The sequence below is a fragment of the Melozone crissalis genome, unplaced genomic scaffold (genome assembly GCF_028551555.1).
Source record: "Melozone crissalis strain CALT ecotype California unplaced genomic scaffold, PUWL_Pcris_2 ptg000005l_1, whole genome shotgun sequence".
In the NCBI taxonomy this organism is placed as follows: Eukaryota; Metazoa; Chordata; class Aves; order Passeriformes; family Passerellidae; genus Melozone; species Melozone crissalis.
Window position 1 is genome coordinate 39,945,941 of NW_026535783.1, and position 26,756 is coordinate 39,972,696.

Below are 26,756 nucleotides of genomic sequence, written 5' to 3' on the forward strand. Positions count from 1 at the left end.
CTTGAACTCTCTCCTCTGAGAATTCAACAATCCTGATAATTGTTGGGAGGCACAGCGTGGCTCGGCACACAGTCCAGGAAGTTCCTGTAGATACAGGAAGATAACTTATTAATGCAAGTGGTGGAGGAGCCAATGAGGAGAGGTGTGTTGCCCTCCAGAGGACCCTTCCCACTCCAATAATTCTGTGATTCTCTGAACTTAAATCTTTGTATATTGAGATAACAGCATGCCCAGATCTCTTTATACAGGGCTGCTCTCCAGTGACTTTTCTACCCATTTAGACTTGTATCAGGAGCCTGATACCTGGTACATCTGTACCAGATGCAGAATCCACCATTTTAACTTGTTAAATTTCATGTCATTAATCATAGCCAAATCCTCGACTATTCACATCTTTCTGCAAGGTCTCTTGTCCCTCAAGAGTCAACAGCAACTTTCAAGTTTAGTATTATCTGCATACGTAATTGTGCATTCAACTCCTGCCTCCTAATCATGGATAAATACATTGAACTGAACTGGCCCTAGATTTGAAACCTGAGGAAAACTGCAGATGACTGTTTGTCAGCTCCCTGCACTACAACTCTTTGAACTCCACCCTTCTGCCAGTTCTTTAACCAGTGTACCATGAACCCACTCATCTCACCGTTGAACAGCTTGTTCAGACAGATGTCGTAAGGGACAGTATCAAAAGCCCCACTAGGTGGGTGGCTGTATCATACAAGGGTATCAGATGAATTACTCAGGGCTTTCCCGTCGTGAACTCATGTTGACTGTGCTTGTATATTGTTCTTTAAATGCCTTTCAATAGTATCCAGTATGATCTTGGTAAATTTTCCCTGGTAGTGAAGTTAACAGCCCTGCAGTTGTCTGTGTCTTTCCTCATGCCCTTCTGGTAAACTGGCCAGCTTCTGGTCAGCAAGGATTTCCCCAGACTCCCAAGAAGTAGCTACTCCAGTGCTCTGGGATGAATCCCATCAGGCCTCACATACTTACAAAGATGAAAGTGATATAACTGCTCATTTACAGTTTCAGTGTCCAGAAATGGAAAGTCACTGCTGCTGTATGTTCTCTGAGACAACAGGCCAGAACAATGTGTATCAATGTTATTAATGACTGATACAAAAGCATTATAATACCTCTCCCTTTTCCTCATCCTTTTTTTAGGTTGCCTACCTTCATCAAGAACTGGCTGAATATTTTCCTTAGATCTCCTCTTGCTCTAAGCATATTCAGAATTTCTTTTTTTTAATCTGACCCAACACTGGCCAGTTTCAACTCTGAGCTTTGGACTTTTGTGTTTTCTCCCTACACATGGGATCCACAGCTCTGTAATCATCCTGTGAAGCCTGACCTCTCTTACAGCCATCATTCTTTTCTTTATGAGTTCCAAGTGGAGTTCCCTGTTCAGCCAAGCTGCTCTTCTCACTTGACTTTCGGCATAGTGTGATTTGCTTGCTCCTGTGCTTCTAAAAGGTTGCCCTTAAAAATGGGCCAGCACTCATGGATCTCTAAGCTCTGAAAATCAGATTCCCAGAGGACACTGCTAGCTAGCTTCCTGAGCAGTTTAAGGTTTGCTATTCTGAAATCTAGGATAGCAACTCTGATGACTTGTTTCTCATTTACACCAAAAAATTTAAACTCATCATTTAAACTCATGATTACTGTGGCCAAAACAGCCATCTAAAAATCCCATCTTCTCCTTCACTATTCACAAACAGCAAGTTGGGGATGGGGAGGGGCAGGGGGAGAGTTGGGGGGGACATCTTTGCTAGTTGTCTCAATGAAGACTTGTGGCAAGAAATTATCTTCAACATACTTCTGGAATTTCTGAGACTTCCTTGTCACAGTTGTCTGGCATTTCCAGTTGTGTCCAGGAAACTGAAATTTTCCATAAGAAGAAGGGCTGCTGGTCCAGAGATTTCTCCTCATTGCCCATAGATTAAATAATCACTGCTAGCATTGTGACTGAGTGAACAGCAGTAGACACCTACAGTGACATCTGCTTTGTTTTCCATCTCTCTAATTCTCACGCGGGGGCTTTCAACCACATTATTCCTAACTGCAAGGAATGACAGTGAAAACTGTACCTTCCAATGGCAACTCTTTTGCCTTGCCTATCCCTCCTACAGCCCTGCAGTCTGTAGCTCTGCATGCCAGCACTCCAGTCATGGAACTCATTCTACCTCACTAATCCCAGTCTCATAGCTTTGGGAGCTGACAAATGCTTCCAGTTAATCCTGTTTATTTCTTCTATCATGTGCATTGGGGTTCAAACATTTCAAATACTCTCTTAAGCTCTCAGTGCTCTATGCAGCTCTATTAACATTGCCACCCTCAGGCCATGCTATGCCACCCCTTGGATCCCATGTTCTACTAGACATCAGTAAGAATTTAGTTAATTCAGATGTTTACATATTGCTCCTCTATGCAAACTGAAACACAGCAAGTAGGCATCACACAGTGATTTCCTTTAAAAAAGACAAAATTTCATCTGAATTAAAATGCTAGTCAACCTGCAAACTGAGATGATTAAGGTGTAAATTAGTTTGAAACAGTACATTAGAGATGGAACCATTAAAATGTGACATATTTGGCATTGTTAGAGATTACTAAGAAGTGCACACAAATGGAAAGTCATGAACTGAGGTGGAAAATCACTGACAAGGACTTTCAGTGAGTCCTTCTGCACATTCACCTTTTAGACAGTTTTCTCAGTATAGAGATGCATATGCAGCAGAAAACTACCGTTAATTATACACTATTTTGGAAAGGCAAACAAGTACCGCATTAATCCTTTACACACCCAATCAGTAAGAAATGCTCAGCCTTCACACAGTACCCTGTTGGATGAGAAAATCCTAGAAAGAGTCATGGAACCATAGATTTGGAAGGGGGCTCTAAGGATCATAAAATCCAGCTCCCGGACCTGCATAGGACAGCCCCAAGAGTCCCACTGTGTGCCTGAGAGCACTGTCCAAATGCTTCTTGAGCTCTGTCAGGCTGGTGCTGTGACTTCCCTGGGGAGCTGTTCCTGTGCCCAGCCACCCTCAGGGTGAAGAACCTTTTCTGCATATCCAGCATAAACCTCCCCTGACATTCCCTCAGGTGCTGTCACTGTCACCACAGAAAAGAGCTCAGTGCCTGCCCCTCCTCTTCCCCTCACAAGGAGGTTGTAACTGCAGTGAGGGCTCTCCTCTGTCTCCTCTTCTCCAGGCTGAACAGTCCAAGTGACCAAGAAGTCAGAAGAGAATTTCTTCAACAGAGGAAATGTTATCAGTCCTGAAAATAAGATAACTCCCCCAGTGGGGTGTGTCTTCAAGATGTATGGAAATATAATTTCCTGATCAAAAATCAACAATGCTCTTACCAGTACTGTTTTGAAAGACACTAGGGAACAGTGCCCAATTATATTCAGTTAATTTTTGTCTACTTCAGCAAGGAGGATTGCTAAATATAAAATCTCTTGTAATACCTGTCTTGGCAAGATTGCAAAGTGAAAAAGTCTCTATTCCTTCAGAAAAAAAAGTAATAAATAGGGAAAATAGCAGGGGCTAATTTATTTAAGATGATAAATGTGGAAAAGAGTTGCTATATTGTCCCTTTTCCCTAGAGGCAGAGGAAGAATTCTCATTATGTGCAGAGAAGTGTCAAGGAGACAAGAACAGTTACAAGTGGAAAGAAAATGGCAACTGTCCTGGAGCTGCAAATACAACAGCCATCAGGATTATTGACTCATTTCAGCAATCTTTATAAAGTCATTGCAACCCAGACATGAATACCACCCCCTCCAGAAACCCTGCTCACACTATATAGTCATAATGCGTTGTCATTACTGCACAAGAACATTGTGTTATTACTACAGGAAGGATTATCAGTTCAAAAATAATGCTCTTTCCAAGTCTTGTTACATTAAAACATACTTTAATAAATACGCTATATCCATCAAATTTTCCTAGTTTGTTTTATTTTCAGCCATTCCTTCAAAGCTTCCACAAATTAAACGAATATTCATTCCAACTCTTGAGGTTCCCAGATGTCACTGAAACAATTCAATTGAAACTGAATGTGTATTTTTCATTTAGATTCAGCACATTTGCAAAACAGTAACACATCACTTAAAGACAAAATATTTTCATAGGAATTTTTGTGATGAAGCAAAAGGGTAAAAAAAAATCCAAACCCAATTAAAAATCTTGTGGTAGGAAATGTCTTTGAAATACAGCTTCTCGATGCCTGAGTAATAATAATATGTTTTCAAGTACGGACAGTTTTCTTCATTGGATAAGGTATGGTGTGCAGCTACCACCCATAAGCTTTAGTCCATATTGCTTTTTTCTTGAACTCTGCAAGAGATCTCAAGGCCAGAAGTGTAACTGTGAAGACAGGGACAAATTACATTAAATTGTGCAGTCAAAATGAAAAGATGTGACAGTATTCTTCCTAGTAATTTTACTAGCACAGGTATAGGTTTAGTTCCTCTTTTACTGACTCTTTTAATAATTCCTTCACTTGTGGTGATGTACTAGGCCCTTCCTTTGCTTTGTAGCACATCTCCTACTGAAATCATATCACATGATCTTCTAATTAGTCTATCACTTAGGCACACAGATCAACCAACATTGCAGAAAGCTCAAATTCAATGAGGAATGATGCAAGCCAGGACATAGGAGGCACTGGGAACAACAGAAGCACAAAATCTTAAGTCCTCTGCTCAATTCACTGATTGGAAATGCAACTCACCGATTTCTTAATTCAATTTGAAAGAATCATGTGTTTAGACAAAACCCAGTAACCAACCTAGTCACAGTCTAGTTATTCACATGGAAGTTTTATGTTCTAGTATGTAAAAGGAAAAAAACAATGGGAAGCTCAGAGAGAACAGTGACTTATAGAGAAGTCTGGGCATACTGACAATATATGGTGAGCATCAGAACTCTGATGTACAGAAGAGGTTCTCCAACAGCCCTTAGCATTGCTTCTGGTGGAGATTAGCAGACATTACAGGGAAATTTATCAGAGTGACTAAGACTGCAGACATCAGAACAAGGGTAATTATCCTATTAATGCAAATAACTCAATAACTGGATTTCAAGAAGCCTTGTTTAGGTCTAACAAATCAGATGGTCCAAAGAAAGTGCCTTGTGTTCATGGAAGAAAGCACAAATGCACTTACCTCACTTGAAAATATTTGTGGTGTCCTTTTAAAATTACTTGCACAGATACTACCCATGTAAGTAAGCAATAGGATGCATGATAGGGCTGCAACTCCTACCATAATTCAACATATTGTCTACTTTCCATTTTTCTTTTCATGCATCTTTTCAACAACCCTCATTTCTCTTTCCTTTTTTCTCAGACCCCTTTACTAGGCTGTCCTAGTTCACCTCCCACCCGTTCCACACAGCACACCTCCCACCCGTTCCACAAGTCCTTACTTGCACCTAAGTTATGTGATTTGTATTCTAGTACTAGAGGATTTCCCAATAGTATGCTGCATCTTTTTTTTAAGGGTAACTTCAAAAACAACAGACAGATCTATTAATGAAATGAGCTTGTGTACTAGATGTACCTCTAGGTCCTTTGGACCCTAAGTGCTACATCATAAACATCAGAAGATGAAACAGCAAATGTAAAGTGTTACAGATAACAATGTCAACTTACCTGTGATAATTACCTCAAAGACAAAATCTCACTCCTTATAACAACTGAATTTTGATCTATTCTGTCTGTTATAGAAAAATGAGGCCCAATTAAAAATATATTACCTTTCAGCAGATCCATGGTAGATTTTGATAATGCTTCCCTAGGACATTCCATCATATTGATCAGCCATTCAATAAACTGAAGATAGAAATATGAAAAAAAAATCTGAATTAAAAAAGCCCCTGTATCAGAACATGATGAATTATTTTCAGTTTGACAGACAACATTTGATTTCTGCTAAATTCAGTTATCTAATCAGAGGCAGTGGCCAATGAAGCTTCTGCCCAAAGTAAACAAAACACCCTTGAGTACATCTCCCTGTCAACGCAATTCTTCCCATAGTTGGATCTGAAACTCCCTTTGTTCCTTCTCATTATGTCAGCAGTAATTCTTTGTAAGAAGAAGGCACATCAAACAGCTTCCCTCCATCTTGCCTGTTCATACCTTTAACCTACTAATATAATTCTTTCTTATCAGTCTCTTGTCCAAATGTTTTACTTCAGAACTCTTATTGCCTTTGTTCCTCTTTTGACCTCTTCATTTTTTGTTATTTTTTTCTGGCAGTGCAGGGTGCCTGGATGACAATATGGTATTTAAACTCATAAGGATGATTTTCAGGGCAAGGCCTCACATTCTTCCTTAAAACCTAATTAGGTACTTGCATACTAACAGCTCACCCTTGCATTCCTCTGACATTCTGAATTCTGACTTCAGGGGTAACTCTGAGCACAGAAGCACGCTCAGAGAGTTCTCAAGAGATTCCAGTTTGCACAAAACAGTTAACTATTAATCTATAGATCAATGACAGTACTTCCACATATAGCAACTACATGATTTGCACAGAAGGTTTGCCAAATTAGGCCCAACTTTCCACATTTATTTTCAACTCATACTTCAAAATAAATGACACATACTGCAAACCATGAAGAAGATCTTTGATTGCTCTGAATTTACAGTTTGGTGTGTGCAGCTGCAGAGGATCCTTTCAGTGTTTAAAACACAGACTTGCTACCAGCAGCTCCTAATTCTCTTCTCCCAGCTATATTTTCTTAAGAGTTTGACTCCCAGCTTTGGAATTTTATTTTTTTCTTAATTTTACTTAAGAAACTACTTTCATATCTGATTAACAATAAAGTGAGATCACAACTGAGATGCAATAAAATATAGAGGAAATAACTGCTCTAAGATCCAAGGTGACAACCAAAAATGGGGTGCTTTCTCATGTAAAGTGAGATGCCACTCAAATTTCACTACATGCAATTTTACCTTCTGTGTTTGTTCTTTCCATGGTTCTTTAGCCAGCAAAAGGGAAAGGCTACTTGGAAGGAGAGTGAGAGTCTCTTGCACAGCAAACTTGTCAGTGGGGTGCTTGCCAATGTGTTCCTCATATAATTCTGGTGATACCATATGGTGTTTCCACAGTGACCAGTCAGCACTGAGGCCAAGCAGTAGTGGTGCACCATGGTCAGCCCAGGCCAAAACAGAAGCTGCAAACAGCCACATGAGGAAATCTATGCACTAAACAGGGAAACGGCAAAAATGCATTTCATTAAATGAATAATAGAGAAGGAGAAAAAAAATTTTAAAACCTCACAAAAAAAACCCCCTCAAACAAACAAAAAAAAAAAAACAACACAAAAACACAAACAAAAAAAACCCACTGAAAAACCACCAACAAAAAAACCACGAAAAACTCATCCAAAAAAGAAACCAACCAAAGAAACCCAAGACCAAAATCCAGATGATGACCTGCTCTTAAAAACAATCATTTAAAAATTCAGGCAAAATTCAAAATGCAAGAACTAACAAGTTTTTAATATCCTTCTATGTTTTGAAGCGCATAAGCCTCTTTATAAATTCAAACTACAATGTCCACATAAAGAAAAGTAAAATCACATTCTTCTAAAATCATCTTTTAGATTAAAGGTGATCTACAACTCACTTAAAATGGGGAAATAACTTTTTCACAGCAAACTGCTGAGGGAAATCACAGACGGTCACCCTTGTGATTCTTGTTATAAATGGTTGGGAAATATTGCAGCAATATAATTAATGCCCTTCTGATCTAAGCAGCAGCTTGTTTTATGTTCTCAAACAGAAGATCTAAAATAGGTGAAAAACATAATTTCTTTAAAACTGTCCAAGCCCTCTCAGAACCAGAAACTACACCGTTCTGACCTGCCTAGACAGTTCTACTAGTGAATTCAAAATTTTCCTTCAATTGTTCTAAATACAGTAAATTTTAAGGAATTATTTCCTTTAGTTGCCTTAAGGTTCCATCATAGCCTAAATGTAAAAGTTATTTTAAAGTAAGAGTTTTAAATACACATTCATTCACAAAAATTGTGAAGATCTTCTCTGTGGTGGTGAGATCACAATCTTCTAAAATACAAAACATGGGGAATAATGCTTATTACTGTGGAAAAATGTGAAATAGATCAGAAACTCCTTCTGTCCTTGTACCAAATAATTTTCACAGCCATTACCTCTTTCAGATCAACCTCTTTCAGATCACCATTTTGTAAGGGTGTTGACTTGCACGCTACATTTCTGATGTAGCCCATCATGTCTAACAGCCAGTCCATTCTTTTCAGAACTCCTAGAAAAAGAAAAAGAATACTGACTCATGTCAAACACTAGAATGCATTGCTTTTCATTAAAAAGCAAGCACAGAAAATCACTATAGCAGGAAAGTACCAACTGCAGAAGAACAAAGATCATCAACACCACTACCACATTTGATTAATTCCGCCACTGACAGAAAACATACAAGCCCTTAAATAGTACAGAAACGTTGCTTATAATGCAGGCAACACATTGAACACATGCACACACACACACACACAAAAAAAATAAAAAAGCCAGGAAGAAAACCAAACCACAAAACCATAAACAAAAGGCTGAATGAGAATTATTTCACAAAATGACAGCCTGCAGGACCAAGTATGCACATATGACTGCTACAGAATCCTAAAGCCTCCCTCAAATTACTGTGAAAATGGTCCTACAGTGTTGAGACAGTCAGTAAACTGTGGTCAAAGCATGAAAATAAAATCAGCCCTTAATTCATCTCAAGGATGGAAGACATTTCATTGATTCAGATTCTGCTATCCATAATCTGTTCTACCACCTAGAAGCTCACCACCAAGACCACATACAAGTGCCTCCTTTCATGCTGTCTCCTCTTTTACCCAAAGAATCCTCACTTCACTCAATTAAAACTTAGTACTCTTTGAAGTTCTTCAAACACAGCTGGCAGCTAAGGCATCTGGCAATATAATGCTTTGAAGTTGTTCAGTGAATACACGCAGACAAAAACCTTTCTGCCATGAAAATGAGACTTCATTCTTGTATCTTTCTGTTCTTGTTTCTTCCTTCTTTATCTTCCTGTGTGTTTTTCCTAGTTCTCTTGCATCAGCCTCTATACTTTGTCAGACCCATAGCTGAGCCAGCCCAAATCATTAACCCACCAGATGACTATCTGGTATAGATATGAGGAGGAAAAAAAGGAAATTTATTTCCTGTGTTAAATCAGTGCAAGGAGTTCAGGAAAGAAAGTTATGTCCCTAGTTCAACCAGTCTCATGGGAACATCCCCCACTTTCAGTGTCACATACTGGGAAGTCAGATTTTAGGTCAGAAGGTTAGCAGAGTTGCAGTATTGAGATGTACAGATGTACTATGTACACCTGTAACACTATCCTAAAAAGAGTGGGAGATACAGATCTAGTTAAAATTCTGGTCTGTAAATCACATTGATGAGACAAATGACTTGTAGCTGGATCACAGAAAAAGAAGTAACTGCAGTAAAACACAAATGCAAAGTTTGGTACAAGTACTTGAATAATAAAAGAATTCTGAAGACACTAGTTTTTAATATGGAAAATTTTGGAAACACTTTGGTTAAATCATCTTAAAATTATTTTAAAGGAATCAGTGTAGATTCATAAATATCTGTTGAATGCATTGTTGATTTTTCTTTAAGCCTAATTTTACCTGTATTTTCATGTCTCACAATGCGAGCATGATAGAAACTATGCAAGAACATCCATAAAATATTTTTCTTCTGATGATATCCTGCCACAATATGAATCACGGCACTCAAGTTCATCAGAGACAATCTGCCTTGAGAAACTAAATACACTTTCACAAATGTGGCCTTCTCGATATTGTTCTGCAAATGCAATAAAAAGAAAAGTTAAATTTAAAGGTACATTTCTTGTGGGAACAGTAAATTCTGCATTCTTCTTTATAAAAAAGTAAGAAACTCTGAATAACTAGTAGGCTTCATTTTCCTCAAGACATATTATTACACAGAAGACTGTACATGCTACTTGAACTTTACACTGTTCGAAATAGGCCAGCAAACTAACTCAGTACAGCTTGTTTTCATACTGCTTTAAATTTTACATTCCCCTTTGAATTGAATGAACAGCTTAACAGTTTTGGACATTCAAGTCTTCTTGCAAGACAGATACACTGTAGTGACAAAAAGAGGTTTTCTTAAATGATGTTTTCCAGTGTGAAATAAGATGTGAAAAATACAAGGAAATGACAGTTCAGCTTCCACAACCTTTTTGAACGTTTGATGCTCTAGTGAATTTCACAGCAAACAGAACAGGGGGCTTTAGTCAAAGATATTTGTTTTTAAAAGCTTGATCTGAAAACATCAAGTTCTTCCACACAGGTCACTTCCTTAGCGTTTCAGCTGCTAAGAATTCCAATGCTAATTGATTCCACTGGTGAGCTACAAGATAAAAGCTTTCTTTATTCCATTATCATCCTCAGTCATCTTGTCCACCAGGAAACATTCTGAGTGTGAATGTAAATATAATAGAACATAAAGGCAAGAATGAAAGGTTTTTCAGTCAGTTATTTCACATTTTTAACAGAAGCACAGATCCACCAGTTCAAGGACAGCTAGTCACCAGGATCCATTTACAGTCCAGTTTCAAGCAGGTGGGTATATTAACCAAAGAGGATTTCTAGTATTAAGCAAGTGGTCTGCTGTTTGCATCATTGGTCTGCGATTTAGAAGATATAACACCACTCTGGTTCACACCATTCCTGTTCTGCTAAGAGAAGTAATTCCCAGTATCAGAGAATCAGTTAGACTGGAAAAGACCTATGAGATTATTAAGTCCAACATATGATTCAACAATACCATGTCCACAAGACTTCGGCACTGAGTGTCACATCCAGTTTTTCCTTAAACACCTCTAGGGACAGTGTCTCCACCATCTCCCTAGTGTGGCACTCCCATTCTAAGGTCTAATCACACTGTCTGTGAAGAAATTGTTCCTAAAGTCCAGTCTAAACCTCTCCTGGTGCAGCTTAGGAGAGAGAGGAGTGCAGCTTTGCATCTTCTCATCCTGTCTGGGACTGGTTGCCTGAGAGAAGAGGCCAACCCCCACCCCCCACCTCACCAAGTTAGTTAAGACTCTGGTTCAAATGTGCCAGGTGAAATCATGAGTATTTCAGTCTCTTTGAGAAAGTTTGGGATATGGATCTTATCACTTCTGCTACTCTCTACTGCCTGCAGATTAAATCCAGAACACTCTTACCAACATGTCAAGTAAAACAATTAAATGCTCCCAGCGAGCTAAAATAGTCTGGTGACAATACAAATTACAAGGTTGCTTGTTTCACATGATCTGGTGATAAAAGAGCATAACTAAATATAATTACCTTGGAGATCTGGACAATGCGATTGATCTCTGAATCAGCCATTTCTGAAATACATCTTGCTACGTCGATATACATCTCCAGTTCACCTCTCTGCAAACAGAAAATTAAATGCATGTCTATTTCTGGCTTTCTTCATCATAAAAATTGGTGAGTTTAGGAACTTGCTAATGATAATGATGAATAATTAATCTATCTTCTAGCCTTACCTAAACTATTTTAGAAAATCTGTATTTGCTGAGGAATTTGACGTACATCAATGTACAAAAACAATGGTGTTTGAATACTTTTAAAGAATTTATTTTATTTTTAACGGCAAAGGGCCATTCTTTGGAAGTATTTTCTGTAGCTAAATAGCTTCTTTAAATCACTTTAAGAAACTGAATCCTCTGTGGGGAAAAAGAAAGCCCTTCTCATTGTTCACTTCTCTTTCATTAAAATTTATTTCAGTACTAATACTGTAATTTTCCATTACTGAATCGTTTATGAGGGAGGAGTGCATGTTAGATTGGTTTCACAACATCATATTTTAAAATAACCAAAAATAAGTTAAACTGAAATTATGCTGCTATTTTAACTAATATAACTAAAAATTGTACATTTAATTAATGTTTTGAATCTGATGCATCAGTGCGAAAGGATGGGCCTTACCATCATTAAAAAAATACCTAGCTACAGTGTTCATACACCTCATTCATACTCCTCACCTGAACCTCATTTGGAAGAAGCTCATATATCTTCTCCACAGCCTGACACAAAAAGCTCCAGCAAAACTGGGCAGGGTTGGGAAGTTTCATTGCCTGGATGAGCCCCTGTAGAACACACTGGCAAATTTCTGGGTTTTTTGTGCGGTTCTGCACTTCAAATTGTTGTATCAGAAGCACTTCTGTAAAAGACTGCAGTTTGTCTTCTGCAACATGTTGCATCCACAGGGACAGGGACATGAAAAGATATTTCTGAGTTTTCATCTGAAAAGGAAAATTTTTTGCTCCATTTCAAATTCTAGCTCTTCATTGACCTTAAAATGGATAAAATTATAAAAAATTTGGATAAAATTATAAAAAGAGTGGCTCAAACACGACTTATAAAAGCACCTAAAGTCATAAATATTTCTCAGGTCTTTTCTTCTTCCCTTTTTGTCATGAATTTTTTGAATTAAAAAGGGTTCAAACATGTCAATATTCTGTTTTCATTAAAAACTGAAGAACTTACTTTCAATGAACCTTAGACATCACATCCCCATATGGACAGAGCAATATTTTTACATGGCACCCACTGCATCCCTACATAAAGCATACAGACTATCTAGACAGTCAGTGACAGAAGTATGATAGCCATGGAACCATGAATGTTGCTAGTTAGTGAAGAAGAATTAATAACCTGTACGAAATGCAGAGCTTAATTCTCTGTGGCTCATCTCATTTTGTGACCTCAAATTCCCACTGCAGCTGGAAAAGTGGTAGTCAGAAATAAAATCTTTTTTTTTGGTACTTTACCAGTTATGTACCTTAAAACTACCAGCAAATGTTTGCATATCTAAGACTAATGAATTAAAACAAAAAACATTCCTTGAAGAGATCACAGAAACAAGCAACTAATTTTCTGAGAATTGTCATGAATCTGCTCCTGAACTTGCATAAAGGAACAGAAACGTGCAGTCAAGTGTTCTGTGGGATTCAGGGAGTTTTACATACTGTACCATGGAATCCATCTTTCAATTCCAGAAGAACAGAAAAGCAATGAAGGATAAGACCAAATCTGATTATACTGTAGGTTAGTCTGTTGGGTATCTACAAAATTAAGGCAAGGTTCTCAAGACATAGCCAGTTTTACTAGTTAGCTAGATCAAGAGACCTTGCTAGAAAAAGTAGGTAAGCTTTTGGACAGATTAGGGTGGACCTTTTTTAAAGACATTTAGCTAGTAAAAATAAAAGATACTTTTTCTCCCTACATGCCATGCTTTATGTCTCCAGTATATCAGCACTATAGGTCTTAAGCAGTAAAGTAAAATGAGTGTAGCAGGTCTTAAGTCTGCCTTGAATTTCAAGGCCCCAGAATAACCTCTCTCTCACTATAAATACTCACTAAATGGTATTTCTGAAGAATTATGAACCCAGTAATCCTTTTCTGGTGAGACAGCCTAAACATTGTCACTGAGGAATTTTATATGAAAGAGGTGCTGAGCTCCCGCAAGTTTTCTGACATACGTACACTGAGATTGTAGATAAGGGGAGGTGCCACCCACATCCCTAAAAGCATTGCTGCATTTTGAGATGACTGGGCCTGTGTCACAGCCAGTTCAAGGCAGAGATGTTTTACCTCATCGCCTAAAACAGAAGAAAACAAAGTAAGTTATAAAGAAAATATTTTCCCTTGAAATTTGTTCTCAACTCATAAAATAAAGGAGGGCTATTGTTCTACTAGAGCATTACATTACAACTTATTTTTCTAAAAATCCTACTTAAAGGATTTTAACATACACATAGCACAAACATTTTTTAACACATACATATTAGAAGACCCTTCTTTACATTCATGCACTTTCAGCAAGAAGTATCAGCATTTGTTCAAGTTATTTCAATTCTCAGGAACAAAAATGTGGGAATGCTAACAAAAGTAAAAATTAAAAAAAAAGCCCTCCTTGCCAAATAAAGTCAATATTTAATCCACAGAAGGAAAAATGAGTCAATATTCCTGGACTATGATGTTGTTTGAAATATAAAACAGCCACAAAACAGATGTACTCTTTCCTCTGAAAATTCCCTGATTTACAAAAGTAAGACTCCAAAGTGAAAAGCAGGAATAAAAAAACTCTCCAGACATTTAACAAGTTTCAGCTCTTCATAAGAATGGCAGACCTCAGTATAGGAATCTTTTTCCACTATTTTGAAAATTATTACCCTGTGTAATTTAGTAGAAAGTGCATTTCAAACTAGTGATAGCTAGATGAACTACCAAACAGTTCAAATATGTGAAAAAGTGGCATACAGGCTCTAACATGGGCATTGGACCAAGCATTTACCAGTTACTGATAACAGGATGCAATTAATTGAGTTTTATGATGGACTCATACAAATAGTTCAAATGAAATGTTCAGGCTACTTTCACCAACATTTTAGGGAACTTCTCAGCTCTGATCTTTAGTTTTTCTTCAGTTAAACAGTATCCACATGGTGATGACAAATATATACTTGCAAACACTAAAAAGTCAGTCTTGAAAGCATAATAAAACTAGCCACTCCACTAACTTCAAGCCCTGAAGAGGGATCCAAAGTTTGTAAAAGCTGCATTAGTAAAGAACTCTTGTGACAAATACAGAAGTCTTAATAGAAAACTACTACTCTTACCAAAATCCAGCCTCATCAAAGGAGAAAGAATGGATGCCCAGTTTACAGGTGGATACTGATGGCTCTCTCCAACTAATGCAATGGGTGCCAGTGCTACTTTCACCAGTTCAGCTGGGACAGATTCAGGGCCTAGAACAGAAGATTCAGAGTCTAAATTGTATACACACATATGTGGCTGAACAGCTTAGCAAAAAATGTGAACACTACACTGTAGTTCAAGCTCTAGTAAAGAACTGAAAAGTGTTACAAAATCACTGTTACTTCCCTTTGCATCTGAGAATTAGCCATTTCATTTATAATGAACGGATACATTTTTAATGTCCTGTCAAACTGGTTTTTGTTAGTAATAAACAGAAACTTTCTGGTCCCTTGTTCTTCAGTCAATTTATAAGTTAATTACACATATTCCTCATCTAGTAAGGTAGTATTTCTGCATTTCTTATTGGGAGAACATTGTCAGAGTTTTCTGACAATGTTTTCCTTTCTCATCTTGTAGATGCAGGCCAAAAGAACAGTCAGATAAGTGCTAACCTTTGCTACACACCATGTTAACTTATGTCAACATAAGTTAATTCAGTCCTCCTGGAATCAAAACATAGGCATTTTAACCACCATTTAAAGCAAAGCTTGCTTCATAGGACAGCAGTGAGCTCACTTAATTCCACACAGAAGCAATCCTCTCTATCCTCCTTAAGACTACTCTGAGACATCTCTTTTACCAGACTTCCTCATGTAAGACCATACTTTCTTCAGGCCTCTTTGCATCTATCCCAGCAGTAATCTGTTTAATACCACTCTGTTACAGAGAATCTTAATCCAGCATCACTGAAATAAGGGGCAGCATAAAGTCGGTCTGATGATGGAGTATTAACTGAGCATACAGGCTAACACTTAAAAATTATTTGACTTTCCTTCTCATGGGGAAGAAACATCATCTCACCAACAGAGAGGGAAGAGAAAAGGGTTTTAAAAGTCAAAAATCAGGTGGAGAAAGCGAAAGTCCTAACTACACAATATTAACTTTATCTTTTTGATTGTAATTAAATTTCTTTTTTGAATACCACACATTAACAAAGTTCAAATTTGTACTTAGAAAAGTTCTCTTAGTAAATAAAAGCAAGTGTTTAGGGTCATCTTTTATAGCCATAACAAACTTCCCAGAGTAATACTGTAGTTTGATCCTTACCTTTCTTTCCACCTTCAATAGCAAAGTCAATGGCTGCCCTGATAAAGCTGTTTACAGGTAAGTAGCCAAAATCTGGAGGAACTGTGAAGATAAAAAGACTGCTTATATTCTAAAACATCATCAGCAAAATTAAAATCTTCTGCTCTCCCAGGTAAATTTAATGGCCAAACTGAGCTGTGTTTGAGCAAACTGATTCTGTAGGTGACTCAGAGTATTTAGACCACAAGACTGATAGACATATTGGCCTTTTCACCTTTAAGGCAAGCTAAACATTTCTGGTGGTGAGAGGTGCCAGATCTGAAAAAACAAATTCACAGATCAACTGAAAAGCCAGGGATAAGAACTTCCTTAAAAATACATTGGGCACTGCAAGCTGGGCTTTGAAAGGGAGCGCTTCAAAATTTTAAGAAGTCTAATGGAGCAGAGACATTTCATATCTACCTAACTTTAGGCAGGAATGCGTGCATGCAGGCATACATAAGAGCAGAAACTTTGAAAGACTTTTCTCTGTGATGTTCATCTACATTTTGTATTTTTCGTTCCCAGGTTAGTTCACACCAAAGCAAACAGCTTCAACTTCATTAGCTTTTGCTTGTTACTGGTATTTCATTAATTATTAATTATCCAGCCTTTACTTCACCAATGGATATTGAAACAACACTTAAAGTTAGCAATGTATCGGCCACCCAGAAAGGGCACAGAACACTAATTTTTTTAATTTCAGCTAACCAGAGAAGATCTGTTCCAGGAAAATACTTCTAAAATGTTAGCATTATCTCATGTGTCCCTCACTGTCTTTTTAGTGATGCGCTATTTCTACATGTTCTTTAGGAAGTAGTAATAAAGCATCTTACCAGATGCCCTGTTCTGGGTAGAAGACAAACAGGACATGTGAAGACGTCCCAGAAGTCTTGCTGCATTTGTCTGAAGACCAATCTGCTCAGAGAAACTAATTATCTGTTGAGACAAAGCACTAGTTAGACAAATTTCCCTACACTGTCTCATTCAAGCTGGACACAAACATTACGTAACTCCTTTTAAACAGACTTGTCTTGCTTGTGCAAGGCGTGAAGGTATGCTAGTGCATTATCCAAAGGAGGAAACACCTTCTTACCTGTGTAAGGGTTCTGATCACTTCATTCAGCTTACTTTGAAACTGTGAGGACTGAATGCTCTCAGATTTCAGCTGCAAGAGAAAAAGAGGTTAATTTTGTAAGAGACAAAAAAGAAGCAACAAACAGAAAAAATTCTGAAAACAGATTACATTTGCACTCGTGCCTTTCTCTGGGAGTGGGAGAGAGAAAAGGAGAAAGCTTACATGGGCTGAAAACTTTTCCCCAGTGGCATTGCACATGGGCCATATGATGGCAAATGGAACAAGTCCCATTTTAAGCACTGCAATTCAATGTTGCTTGAATTAACCAAACATGAATTATTGCAAAAATGTGATGTCCTGGTTTACAGCCATCGCTGTAGGAATGGGAAGCATGCATCCCATCTTGCCTTCTAGGCAAATTTCTCCATGACATTAAGGTACCATTTGCTTGCATATTCTGACCTGTATCATGCCTCCTTCAGAGCCCACCAGTGCAACCAGCCCACTGACAGCAGCTAGACGTTCCATTGTTGGAGAACCCTGGAAGCATAATTCAGGACCAGTGAGCCAATGTGATGACACAACACTACTGTAGGACTAAATGCTTGCTCTTCCAACTTAAAAACCATGACTACTATCACTAGCACACCTCTAATCCCAATAGCCTTTTCAGATCAGACTCCAGCATGGTAGATAATACTAATCCCTCTCTTGATGAATGAAAGCTTTATGAATTAAGGAATGAGCTTCCTCCTCACTCCTCCAAATCTGAAATCATCATGGATTGACAAATCATTTTTTCTCCTAGCACAATCTGTATTCCACAAAATATACCAGTGCAATTCAACTCAAAACCAGTTTCTTTATTGATAATTACCTTTAGCTGCAATCTTAATATGTAAGTTTAGAGTTTGATTTGAAACACTTAACTTTTCCAGATAAATTGAAATAATTTTAATGACTAAGGCAGTATAATCACACTTCTTTTTTCTTTCTTTTTTGATAAGCAGCACCTGATTTCACAAGCCATTTTCACTTAATAACCTAGACTTTATCCTTGGGCACTGTTCCAAATTAGTGAACATGTCCAAATTAAGACCTCATTGAGATAAGCATTTCTCATAAGTTATCCAAATTGAAGAGAAACAGGGATTTTTTTCCCTTTAGCAAACAGCCCAAAATTATCCTCTTGCTTCCAAATATCAAACAGCATATTCAGACAGTTCTAACTTTTCCTAACATCACTCCTTGCAAGAAGCAAGGAAAATTATGTTTTTACTGTTAATTTTAAACTGCACACCATCCCTTCCCCACCTCCTCTACCCCCACCTATGAAAAAAAAAAAACTAAACCAACAAAACAAGTGCAAAACCCAAGATATGCATAGAAACTCCTTTACCTCAGCAAGCACAATTTTTATCCAGGCTGGCATTAGTCTGTTACTCAGGTCTTCAGCTTTCCCATGACCACAAGCTGACAATCCATGTACTATTGCACCTAAAGCTAAAGCAAAACTGTAGGTCTGTAAGGTGAAAAAGAACTTATTAAAACAGATTTTACAGAGGAATCTATATTTTTATACATTTATTATTGAAACATTACTCACATATTTATTATTTCCCAACAATCTTTGTCTTGAATACCAGATACTTTATTTCAAGAGACATGGGATTTTCTAAGATTAAATCTTTGACACATAGAGTCTTGGTTTTAGAGCAGATTTTCCGATATGAAGTCTAGCACAGGTAGTTAGCTCTGACTTCCTACTTTTCAGATAAACATTCTGAACAGTTGATTAATATAATAGCAGGCTTTGATTCAAAATGGTTGCCTCCTCTGGCTACTTCATTTCCTGGCAAACATTAACCAGAAAAGAACCTGCACTAAAATATTGAGATTATTTTTGGCAATTTGAGGGGTACCCTAGGACACTAGGGATGAAACACACACCTGTAGGAAGCTGTGGCTATGTTTATGGTTATGCACTGTCAGTTGTTCAAGCACAGCAAAAATTCATAACAGCACATTTGATGTATTTTCCCACCAAGAAAAAGAAATTATAGAAATATGCTATAAAAGAGACAAAAAATGGCAAGATACAGGGACTAAAGACATGAAATGCAACAATTTCTCTTCTAAATGCAATCAAACGCATGCAATTTATTTTTATTTCACTGTCTGGTAATTGCTATATGCATTAATGAATCAAGTGGCAATCTTAGTAATTGTGTGGTATGCAAAATACATTCATGAATATTAATTAATGATGAAAGTGAAGCAACATAATTGTCTTGAATTACAGTTTAGGAAAAGTAGTATCCAATATTAAATAGATAAAGAGAGAAAGAAAACTGAAGTAAAGCCCATGTCCCGTCTCGGCTGATCTAATGGCCTGGTAAGGCTCTGGATGGCCTTGAGGCATCATCTCATCCTCATACAGGTGTTGCGTCCCGTGCAGGATCAAAGTCTAGCCACCAAACACTGTTGGCAACGTTCCAGGACTTCCGAGCCCCCCAAGGGTTGTCTCGGCGACTCTGGACATCAGGAGTGATGTGCTGAGTTCCCACAAGCCCAAATACAGAATTATTACCTGCTGATTATTTTCTGCTAAGGTTCGTAGCTTGCTCATAGCCTTTTCAGCCTCAGCTGCTTCTATTATTCCAACACTGAAAGCAGAGACACAGGAACAGGCCACAGAATAGGCAAGTACCTGAAAAACATTTTATTCCATTAACTAGTCTCTAATCAAGCTCAATGTAACAATGGTCACATTGAATAATGTGCCAGCATGACAGAAAAGATGTAACATTTTCAGTTTATACTTCCAGATATTTATTCCCTCTCTGAAAGACTCTTCATTGATGCTAATAATGTTAAACAAATGCAACTAAAGCTTCCAAGTACCTCTGGTTTTACAGAGGTCAAACTCCTGACCTTCCACACAAATGTAGGTATTCTCTAAATACAAGTATCTGATCATTATTTATGTAAGCATACTCAGCATGCTGTGCTCCCATCAAGCAGGTCTGTCAGGCCAGAAAATCAGCACATAGAACTGCCTCTCACACACATCCCACAACACCAGCCTCCTATCCTTGCAGAAGGATTCACCAGCAACATTGCTTTTCTGTTCTGCCACGGAGAATAAGTGAACTACCAACAAAGCAAGTGTGCTTTGTTGTAACCTCCTCTGTACCAAAGTTAAGCAGCAGAACAACATGACTCTGAAGGAAGCAGAGAGCACCTACCTACTGTGCAGGACTGACATCAATTTGACCTCTAGCAAGTAATGTGCAGATTGTACCTTTTGCTGCAGCAGGCCAATGGGTTATGTGCAAATCACCTACAGTTCTGAAAGAGCCTCCTGTGCATCTCATATAGTAGCATTCATCCTAGAGCGCGGCCCAAATTTTACTCATCTCTACAAATCCTTACAGAGGTTTTAATTGCAAAGGGTAAGTTTTCTTTTTCTTCCCAAACTGTCTCATGATGTTAAACAGTTGCTGCCTTTCATCTCAGAAGTTGCTGTACTGAACTCAGTTTAATTTCAATAATGCACTTGGAGATCTCTGGGGACACATAAATTATTTCATAGCTATAAGTAATTTTAATGCATGAACCGTAAGTTGCAAAAGGCTAATCCCCAACACATACGTACTGCCAAAAAAATAAAACTCCACCTATGAAGATGTTTAATAAAGAGCTTTCAGAACACTACCAACAGGGGGAAAAGAATTATGCTATCAATCTGTATTGACTCCTGTAAGAAAAACAGAGGATTACGCAACTCAACTGCTCAGCTGCTCCAGTCTTACATATATCATATACAGACAGTGTTGCTTTTCTTGTGCAAAACATTTGCTTGTTCTGATTTTTGTTTTCTGTGGCAAACTATTTGAATTTCATCAGTTTTCATTCTCAAGCTTTACCTCAGCAGAGTTATAGGCTAAGTACATGGACCATATCAAAACTTACAGGACGTATCCTGGAAAAAAACTCCCTGAAATGCAAGGCTCAGTTTAAGTGTTCAAAACATAAAGAAAACATAAATGGGGGCATAGCAGCATGCACAAGTACAGAATTCACATTAGCTAGTGACACAAAATTTCACAGAAATATACAGAAGGCATATTGAAAGGATGAAGTATTAGCACTTAAGTTATCTCTAAGAGTAACTTGTTGTCTACTTTTAGTAGATCAGCTGAGCAGTAAACAACTGTATGTAGGAGACCCATATTCATAGTTACTCATGCTCCAACTTTCAACAGTTTTATTTGGAGTTAAGGAATTAAAGAAGACCTTTAAAGGATCATGTCTGTTATCTTCAGGCAGTTTCTTAATGTCTTTGCAAGATTACACATTATCCTATTCTTATTATTGCTGTTATTATCACTTTTTTTCCCAGCAGACATAAACTCACATATTGTGAAAGAAAAAGTAGAAATTAAGCCTTCCTGTACCACAGATAAAAAAAGTTTCAGCAAACAGACTGTAATATTAAAGGGAGGAAACAAAATAAAAGGAAGACTTAAAATTTGTGATAAAATAGGTCATACCTCTTGGACTCCTCTGCTTTGGTCCTCACTGCTGTCCAAGTATTTGTAGAGTTTTCGCAATGAAGCAGAAACATGCACTCGTGATTCTGTTTGGCTACTGTGACTCATAAATGAAAGAACAAGTCCTGCTCCTAAAATACAGCCAGTACTTTAAGAGAAAACAAAAGAGAAAAGATTAAGTATGCTTTGGCTGCTCTGAACTCCCTTTAAACCCTAATAAAGTTTGTGAGTAAGAAGACCTCTTGGCCTTGCCTGATAACTAGCCCTGTAGATAATTTATTACCACAGTCAATTTTGCAAATGGTTTTTATTTCACACATCATTTTCAAGAAACACCAGACGAAAGAAGAGCATAAGAAGAAAGTGTTTATTTAAATAATAAGTCCTACACATACAACCTCACTATTCCTTCTGTCTCTGAAGAACCAGTAGCCCCAACAACAAATGCCATAAACTAGTATAAAGGAAGTATTGATCCAAATTTCTGTGTGTCCTGATAGTATAAACTAGGAAATCCCAATTAGACATACTAATTGCAGATTGAATGAGTGTATTAGCATCTGCTGCTGTCAGACTCCTTCAAGAGCTGTTTCACTTGCAAAAGTAATAAAATTAGTCATTAAGCCAGATAACTGCTAAGTCGGCTTTCTTAGTCAGGTAAGAAATTAAGGTATTCCCTTGCATTTCCTAACAGGAATGGTCAGGTGTGCATTCTAACTTGTACGTACTAAAATTTGCATATGCTACAGTGGAGCAGCTTCATCAAGGTAGACATATCCAGCACAACTAACTGTTTGATGCTGAGGATACTTAAAATTGCAACAAGAACATAGTTTCAAAGGACATAATTTAATAGGGCAGCTGGCACAAACATCTCCACAGTCTCCAACTCTCTTTCAGATTTTTGTTCAGAAATTCCATTCTGGACCAAAGATCTTTTACTAAATTCTGCATATGTGCTCCCATAACAAGTTCCAAGTAATCAGGTTTGTCAGAAAACTTCCAAACAGTTCTGGCTTCCATCATGAGATACTAAAACATAGCAGACACTTATTTCATCAGTTTTCATTTTCAACATGATCTCTCACTGGCACACATCCCCAGTTGCTCCTATTTGTAGATGATTGTTTTCCCACTGTGCACATCTCCCTGACACTGCTTGTAGCAAGCAGCAGGCAGTGAAATGAACATGGCTAGAATCTTAGGCATTCTCCTATCCAACTTAAAAATGGCCAAGAAAAAAAAAGCGCTGCTTTTACTCAGGTAGGTAAAAAAGAGACATCTGAAAATAACTTCAGTCATGTTTTTAAGACAATGTTTTACAGTAACTGGGGATTAAGGATGATTGAGCATGGCTAGAAGAAACAGAGGGGTGTCTTGGGAGTGATATTTTTTTTCAGCAAAGACCAAACAAACCTTTTTAAGCAATTGGTATATCTGAATTAATGACTAGCCAATAAAACAAGGGCATGGCTTATATACAAGAGTTCTAAATTCAAGTTTACACTATTGCTTGTTGACAAAACGACATAGAAAGAAAACAGAGTTTCTCATTAGAGCTATAGTATTTTATGTTATTCACAGTTAATAAAGACTTAAAACATTATTGAACACTAAAGAAAGAATAAAAGTTCACCTTCTCTGCCCCACTTTTTGTAACTAACAATTGCTCTCATTTGGCTACCTTATTTGTGAGCTACATAAAATGAGTATTAGGTATTTTTCATCTACATGATATCTCAGATTTCCTAGCACATTTTAAGTGTTTTACTGCCAAAGCATCAGGTTGCAGGGAGTCCTGCCTTCCACTGGGCGCAGCCTGAGCCTGGACAGCACTGACTGCCACACCTGCACTGCTTAGCAGACCTATGCTCAAAACACTGTCAGCCTGTTTTTTGTGAAAAAGAAAATCACTGATTTAGCAGGAGTGAAACACTGGTGAAAATGCTTATGCCTCACAGCTGATCATGCCTTTGTCACACTCGATGAAAAGGCTGGAAAGGACCTTCCTTTGGAACAGCAGTTTACAAGTAGAAATGCAAAACTTGGACAACTCTGCAACATTTACAGCTCTACATTACTTGTTTGCTCACAGAGAGAACTTGTACTAGACACCTTTAAAAACCTTTAAAACCCCTCTCTTCAATCTTCCCTCTCCTGCTTGCCATTGTTTCATACTCTTCTGGCAACCTCTTGCTGCCAGAAAAGTCTGGCTTGGCTCTTCTCTGAGGCATTGATCTCCAGCTAACAGGCTGCACAAACCAGCAATAGGCATGACAAAGGGGCGCAGCTGGTAGAGTCTCTGTGTACTGTGTGTCTCACCCTGTGCCACTCAAAAGGCAACAGAAATCCTCACTAAGCTGTACAGGTTCACAGCCCAATGGTGCACAGCTATGACTCCTCAGAGCTTTTCAGAAAGTGCACTGGAGAAAGGAGGGCAAAGGAAAATGGGAATTATTGCTGTTTCTTTTGAATAGTGAAGAGCTGGGCAGAGTAATGCTCAAACTGAAAGAAAATCTTATGCACCCACACTGAGCCACTCAAGATACTGCAGTTCCTTTCCTGATTTGAAAGAGAAATGACTGCTGTGGAAGAAACATCCTGCCATGCTAAGCTAGCTGTCTCATGGCAACTGACAGGAGTTTTATGGTCTAAGGAGATTCAAGTTCTAACTGTAAAAACTTAAGCAATGCAAAGTCTGTGACTGACTCTGTTTTAGGGAGCATACCTCCAAAGGGCCTTTCCAGCCTGCCTGAACTGGTGATTATATATATGCAAGTACTCAGAACCTGCTGTCTCCTTGTCCTATTCTTATACTTTTCTGTGTAGAATTAAGGAAGAAAGTGTGAATTTAAAAGGTATAGTTCAAAATTAAGTATCACCAGTAATAAATGAAAACTCACTTGTACTCCAGACTGGTGTCAAAGCAACAGTTCTCCAACACATCCAGGGATTTCATCAGAACGAAGTTCATCTGTTGACCAGGTAAATCACTACAAAACCAAACCAAAACAGGAACAAAAAAAAAAGATCCAATGCCTGACAGTAGAAGAAGGAACTTGATAAACATAATCTCAGCTAGATGTGTAACTATTCATAAGCTGAAAATTCATGACATTTCACACTATTTCACACTAGCTTTCTCAATCTCTCTCCACCTCATTGCCTAACTTACTGATAAAAAAGATGCATTTATATCTCACTCCAAAGATGTCATACGTATACCCCTCTTATAAAACATATACTCAATTTTCATAATGAACTGGACATCTTTAATGGAAACTAGATCTATAATCTGATATAAGCTATAGCTACATTCCTATGAGTTTTGATTTGTTGCAATACAATGCTTTGAAGAATGTGCAAGATTAAGCTTTCAAACCATGCAGTGTAGTGAAAGAGTAAAACTAGTCTGCAAGAAATGGTTAGAAAAATGTATTCACTTAACATCCCTCACCACAGAAATGAAACAAACACAAACCCCCAAAATACTGATTCACATACTCCAAAACACTCGGCTGATGCAACTTCATTCTCTTTAAGAGTCTTTTAGTGCTTGTATGCAGCTCAGTTGTCCCACTGACTAAACATCCAAAGGTAGTCCATTCCCAAATTATATGACTGAGTCAGTGGCAGCAAGGCATCAAGACACCAAAACATGAAAATTAGAATTCAGCAATGCTTCAGTTTCATCAATATCAAATGCCTTAGAAACATTAGTTTCACTGAGCAAATTAACAATGACAATCAAATCTGATTGGTACCTGTGCTTGTACACTAATTAATTTTTTTTTTATGGGTATACAAGAAGAAAAAATCCCTAGTAGTCAAAACTCTGGAGGAATATAAAGTCAAACCTAATTCTTAATTTCTCAGGAATCACCAGAAATTTGCAAGTGAGGCCAACCTTTCTGAAAAGGAAGCATTTTCTAACAACTTCAGAACACCTGTGTGCTGCCAACACAGCTGTAACAGCATGCTTTAAAGACAACATTACACTACTTCCATCCTCACATTTGTAACTCACATGATGTAAGTGAACACTGTCACATGTCCAGAGCACCACTTACAAAGAAAGCAATGAGGGCTGTGAATTGTTTTACAACTACGTCTTCCAGCGTAACTAGTCCCATTTAAAAAAATATCTGTTGTTCTTCTAGCTGACTGCTTTGCTCTTTGTACCTTACGATATTATGAAAATTAGTCACTTATCCTGAAGAAATGACAAAATACCTAGGATAGCTCTGGAGGGGGCTAAATTGTGGGGGGGGAAGACTGATAATAAGAGGCACCATTTAAGAAACATTACAAAACCCTTCAAGAATCATTTGCCTATGACTTGTAAATACTTTAATTCCTCAGATCTTAAGGCCACATGAAGAAAAAGGAAGTTACCTATGCAACTACATTAAATATGGCAGTTCTCACCTGACTTTTTCTTCATATAAACGTGAGATGAACATCCCCAAACCGAGACCCATGTGGATTTGAACAGCTTGAGACTCGTCAGCATTTGGTTTCCCAGGTAACCTGTCAGTCAGCATACTCAGGACCTCCTCAATCTTTTCTTTGCATGATACAATGAAAATTGGCACCAGAAGAGACAAAGCTGTGGCTGCACAGGTTCGAGCTATAATACTAGCAGTATTTTCACCTGAGTAAGACTTCTAGAAAAACACAAAAAACCACAAAAGACAGCATTTTTTTTCTCTTATGCCTTTTCCAGGTGACAACACTCAGCATTTGAGGAATTTAAAATAAACACCTACAGAGCAAACAGCAGTACAGATGCATTGCAATCTGACATTCCTTGCATGTGGCTTTTACTGTTTTGATAATAAAGACAAAAACTTCAAGCAAACACAAATATAAACAGAAAGTACAATGAAAGAAAATTAACAAGAGCATGAAGAGTCTTGATTTTCCCCTATTCCAACTACTATAGCTCAAACAGAACCAGGAAACTTCATTATTTGAACTCCAGGTGTGAAATACAGATATATTGCCTTGCCTTTAGTACCACAGCACATACCTGGTAGAACCATGGGAAGACCTGACCTTTAGGCTGGTAGCGGCTATTCACAATACTCAAGAGGGTCTCCGTGACCATGGAAATCCATTGTTTCATAGGAATAAAATCAGGTTCCGTCTATAAAAATCAAACCCAATTGGTCATCATTATTT

The 26,756-nt window shown here is 37.8% G+C and overlaps 1 protein-coding gene across 1 annotated transcript in view; it reads right to left on the reverse strand.

Moving 5' to 3' along the window:
* Nucleotides 1-3,944: 3,944 nt before the first annotated feature.
* FOCAD (focadhesin) overlaps nt 3,945-26,756 on the reverse strand; it is a 90,342-nt gene continuing 67,530 nt past the window's right edge. Inside the window, exons 27-45 of the mRNA XM_054286399.1 lie at nt 26,605-26,721; nt 26,001-26,239; nt 24,476-24,565; nt 21,573-21,720; nt 19,607-19,726; nt 18,416-18,538; nt 17,479-17,556; nt 17,035-17,106; nt 16,775-16,877; nt 15,921-16,001; nt 14,735-14,863; nt 13,599-13,714; nt 12,095-12,355; nt 11,391-11,480; nt 9,699-9,876; nt 8,205-8,302; nt 6,970-7,221; nt 5,766-5,841; nt 3,945-4,373 (exon numbers count right to left, since the gene is read on the reverse strand). Of these exons, the coding sequence (XP_054142374.1) occupies nt 4,300-4,373; nt 5,766-5,841; nt 6,970-7,221; nt 8,205-8,302; nt 9,699-9,876; nt 11,391-11,480; nt 12,095-12,355; nt 13,599-13,714; nt 14,735-14,863; nt 15,921-16,001; nt 16,775-16,877; nt 17,035-17,106; nt 17,479-17,556; nt 18,416-18,538; nt 19,607-19,726; nt 21,573-21,720; nt 24,476-24,565; nt 26,001-26,239; nt 26,605-26,721 (2,445 nt within the window). The 3' untranslated portion in view covers nt 3,945-4,299. The remainder of the gene's footprint in view (nt 4,374-5,765; nt 5,842-6,969; nt 7,222-8,204; nt 8,303-9,698; nt 9,877-11,390; nt 11,481-12,094; nt 12,356-13,598; nt 13,715-14,734; nt 14,864-15,920; nt 16,002-16,774; nt 16,878-17,034; nt 17,107-17,478; nt 17,557-18,415; nt 18,539-19,606; nt 19,727-21,572; nt 21,721-24,475; nt 24,566-26,000; nt 26,240-26,604; nt 26,722-26,756) is intronic.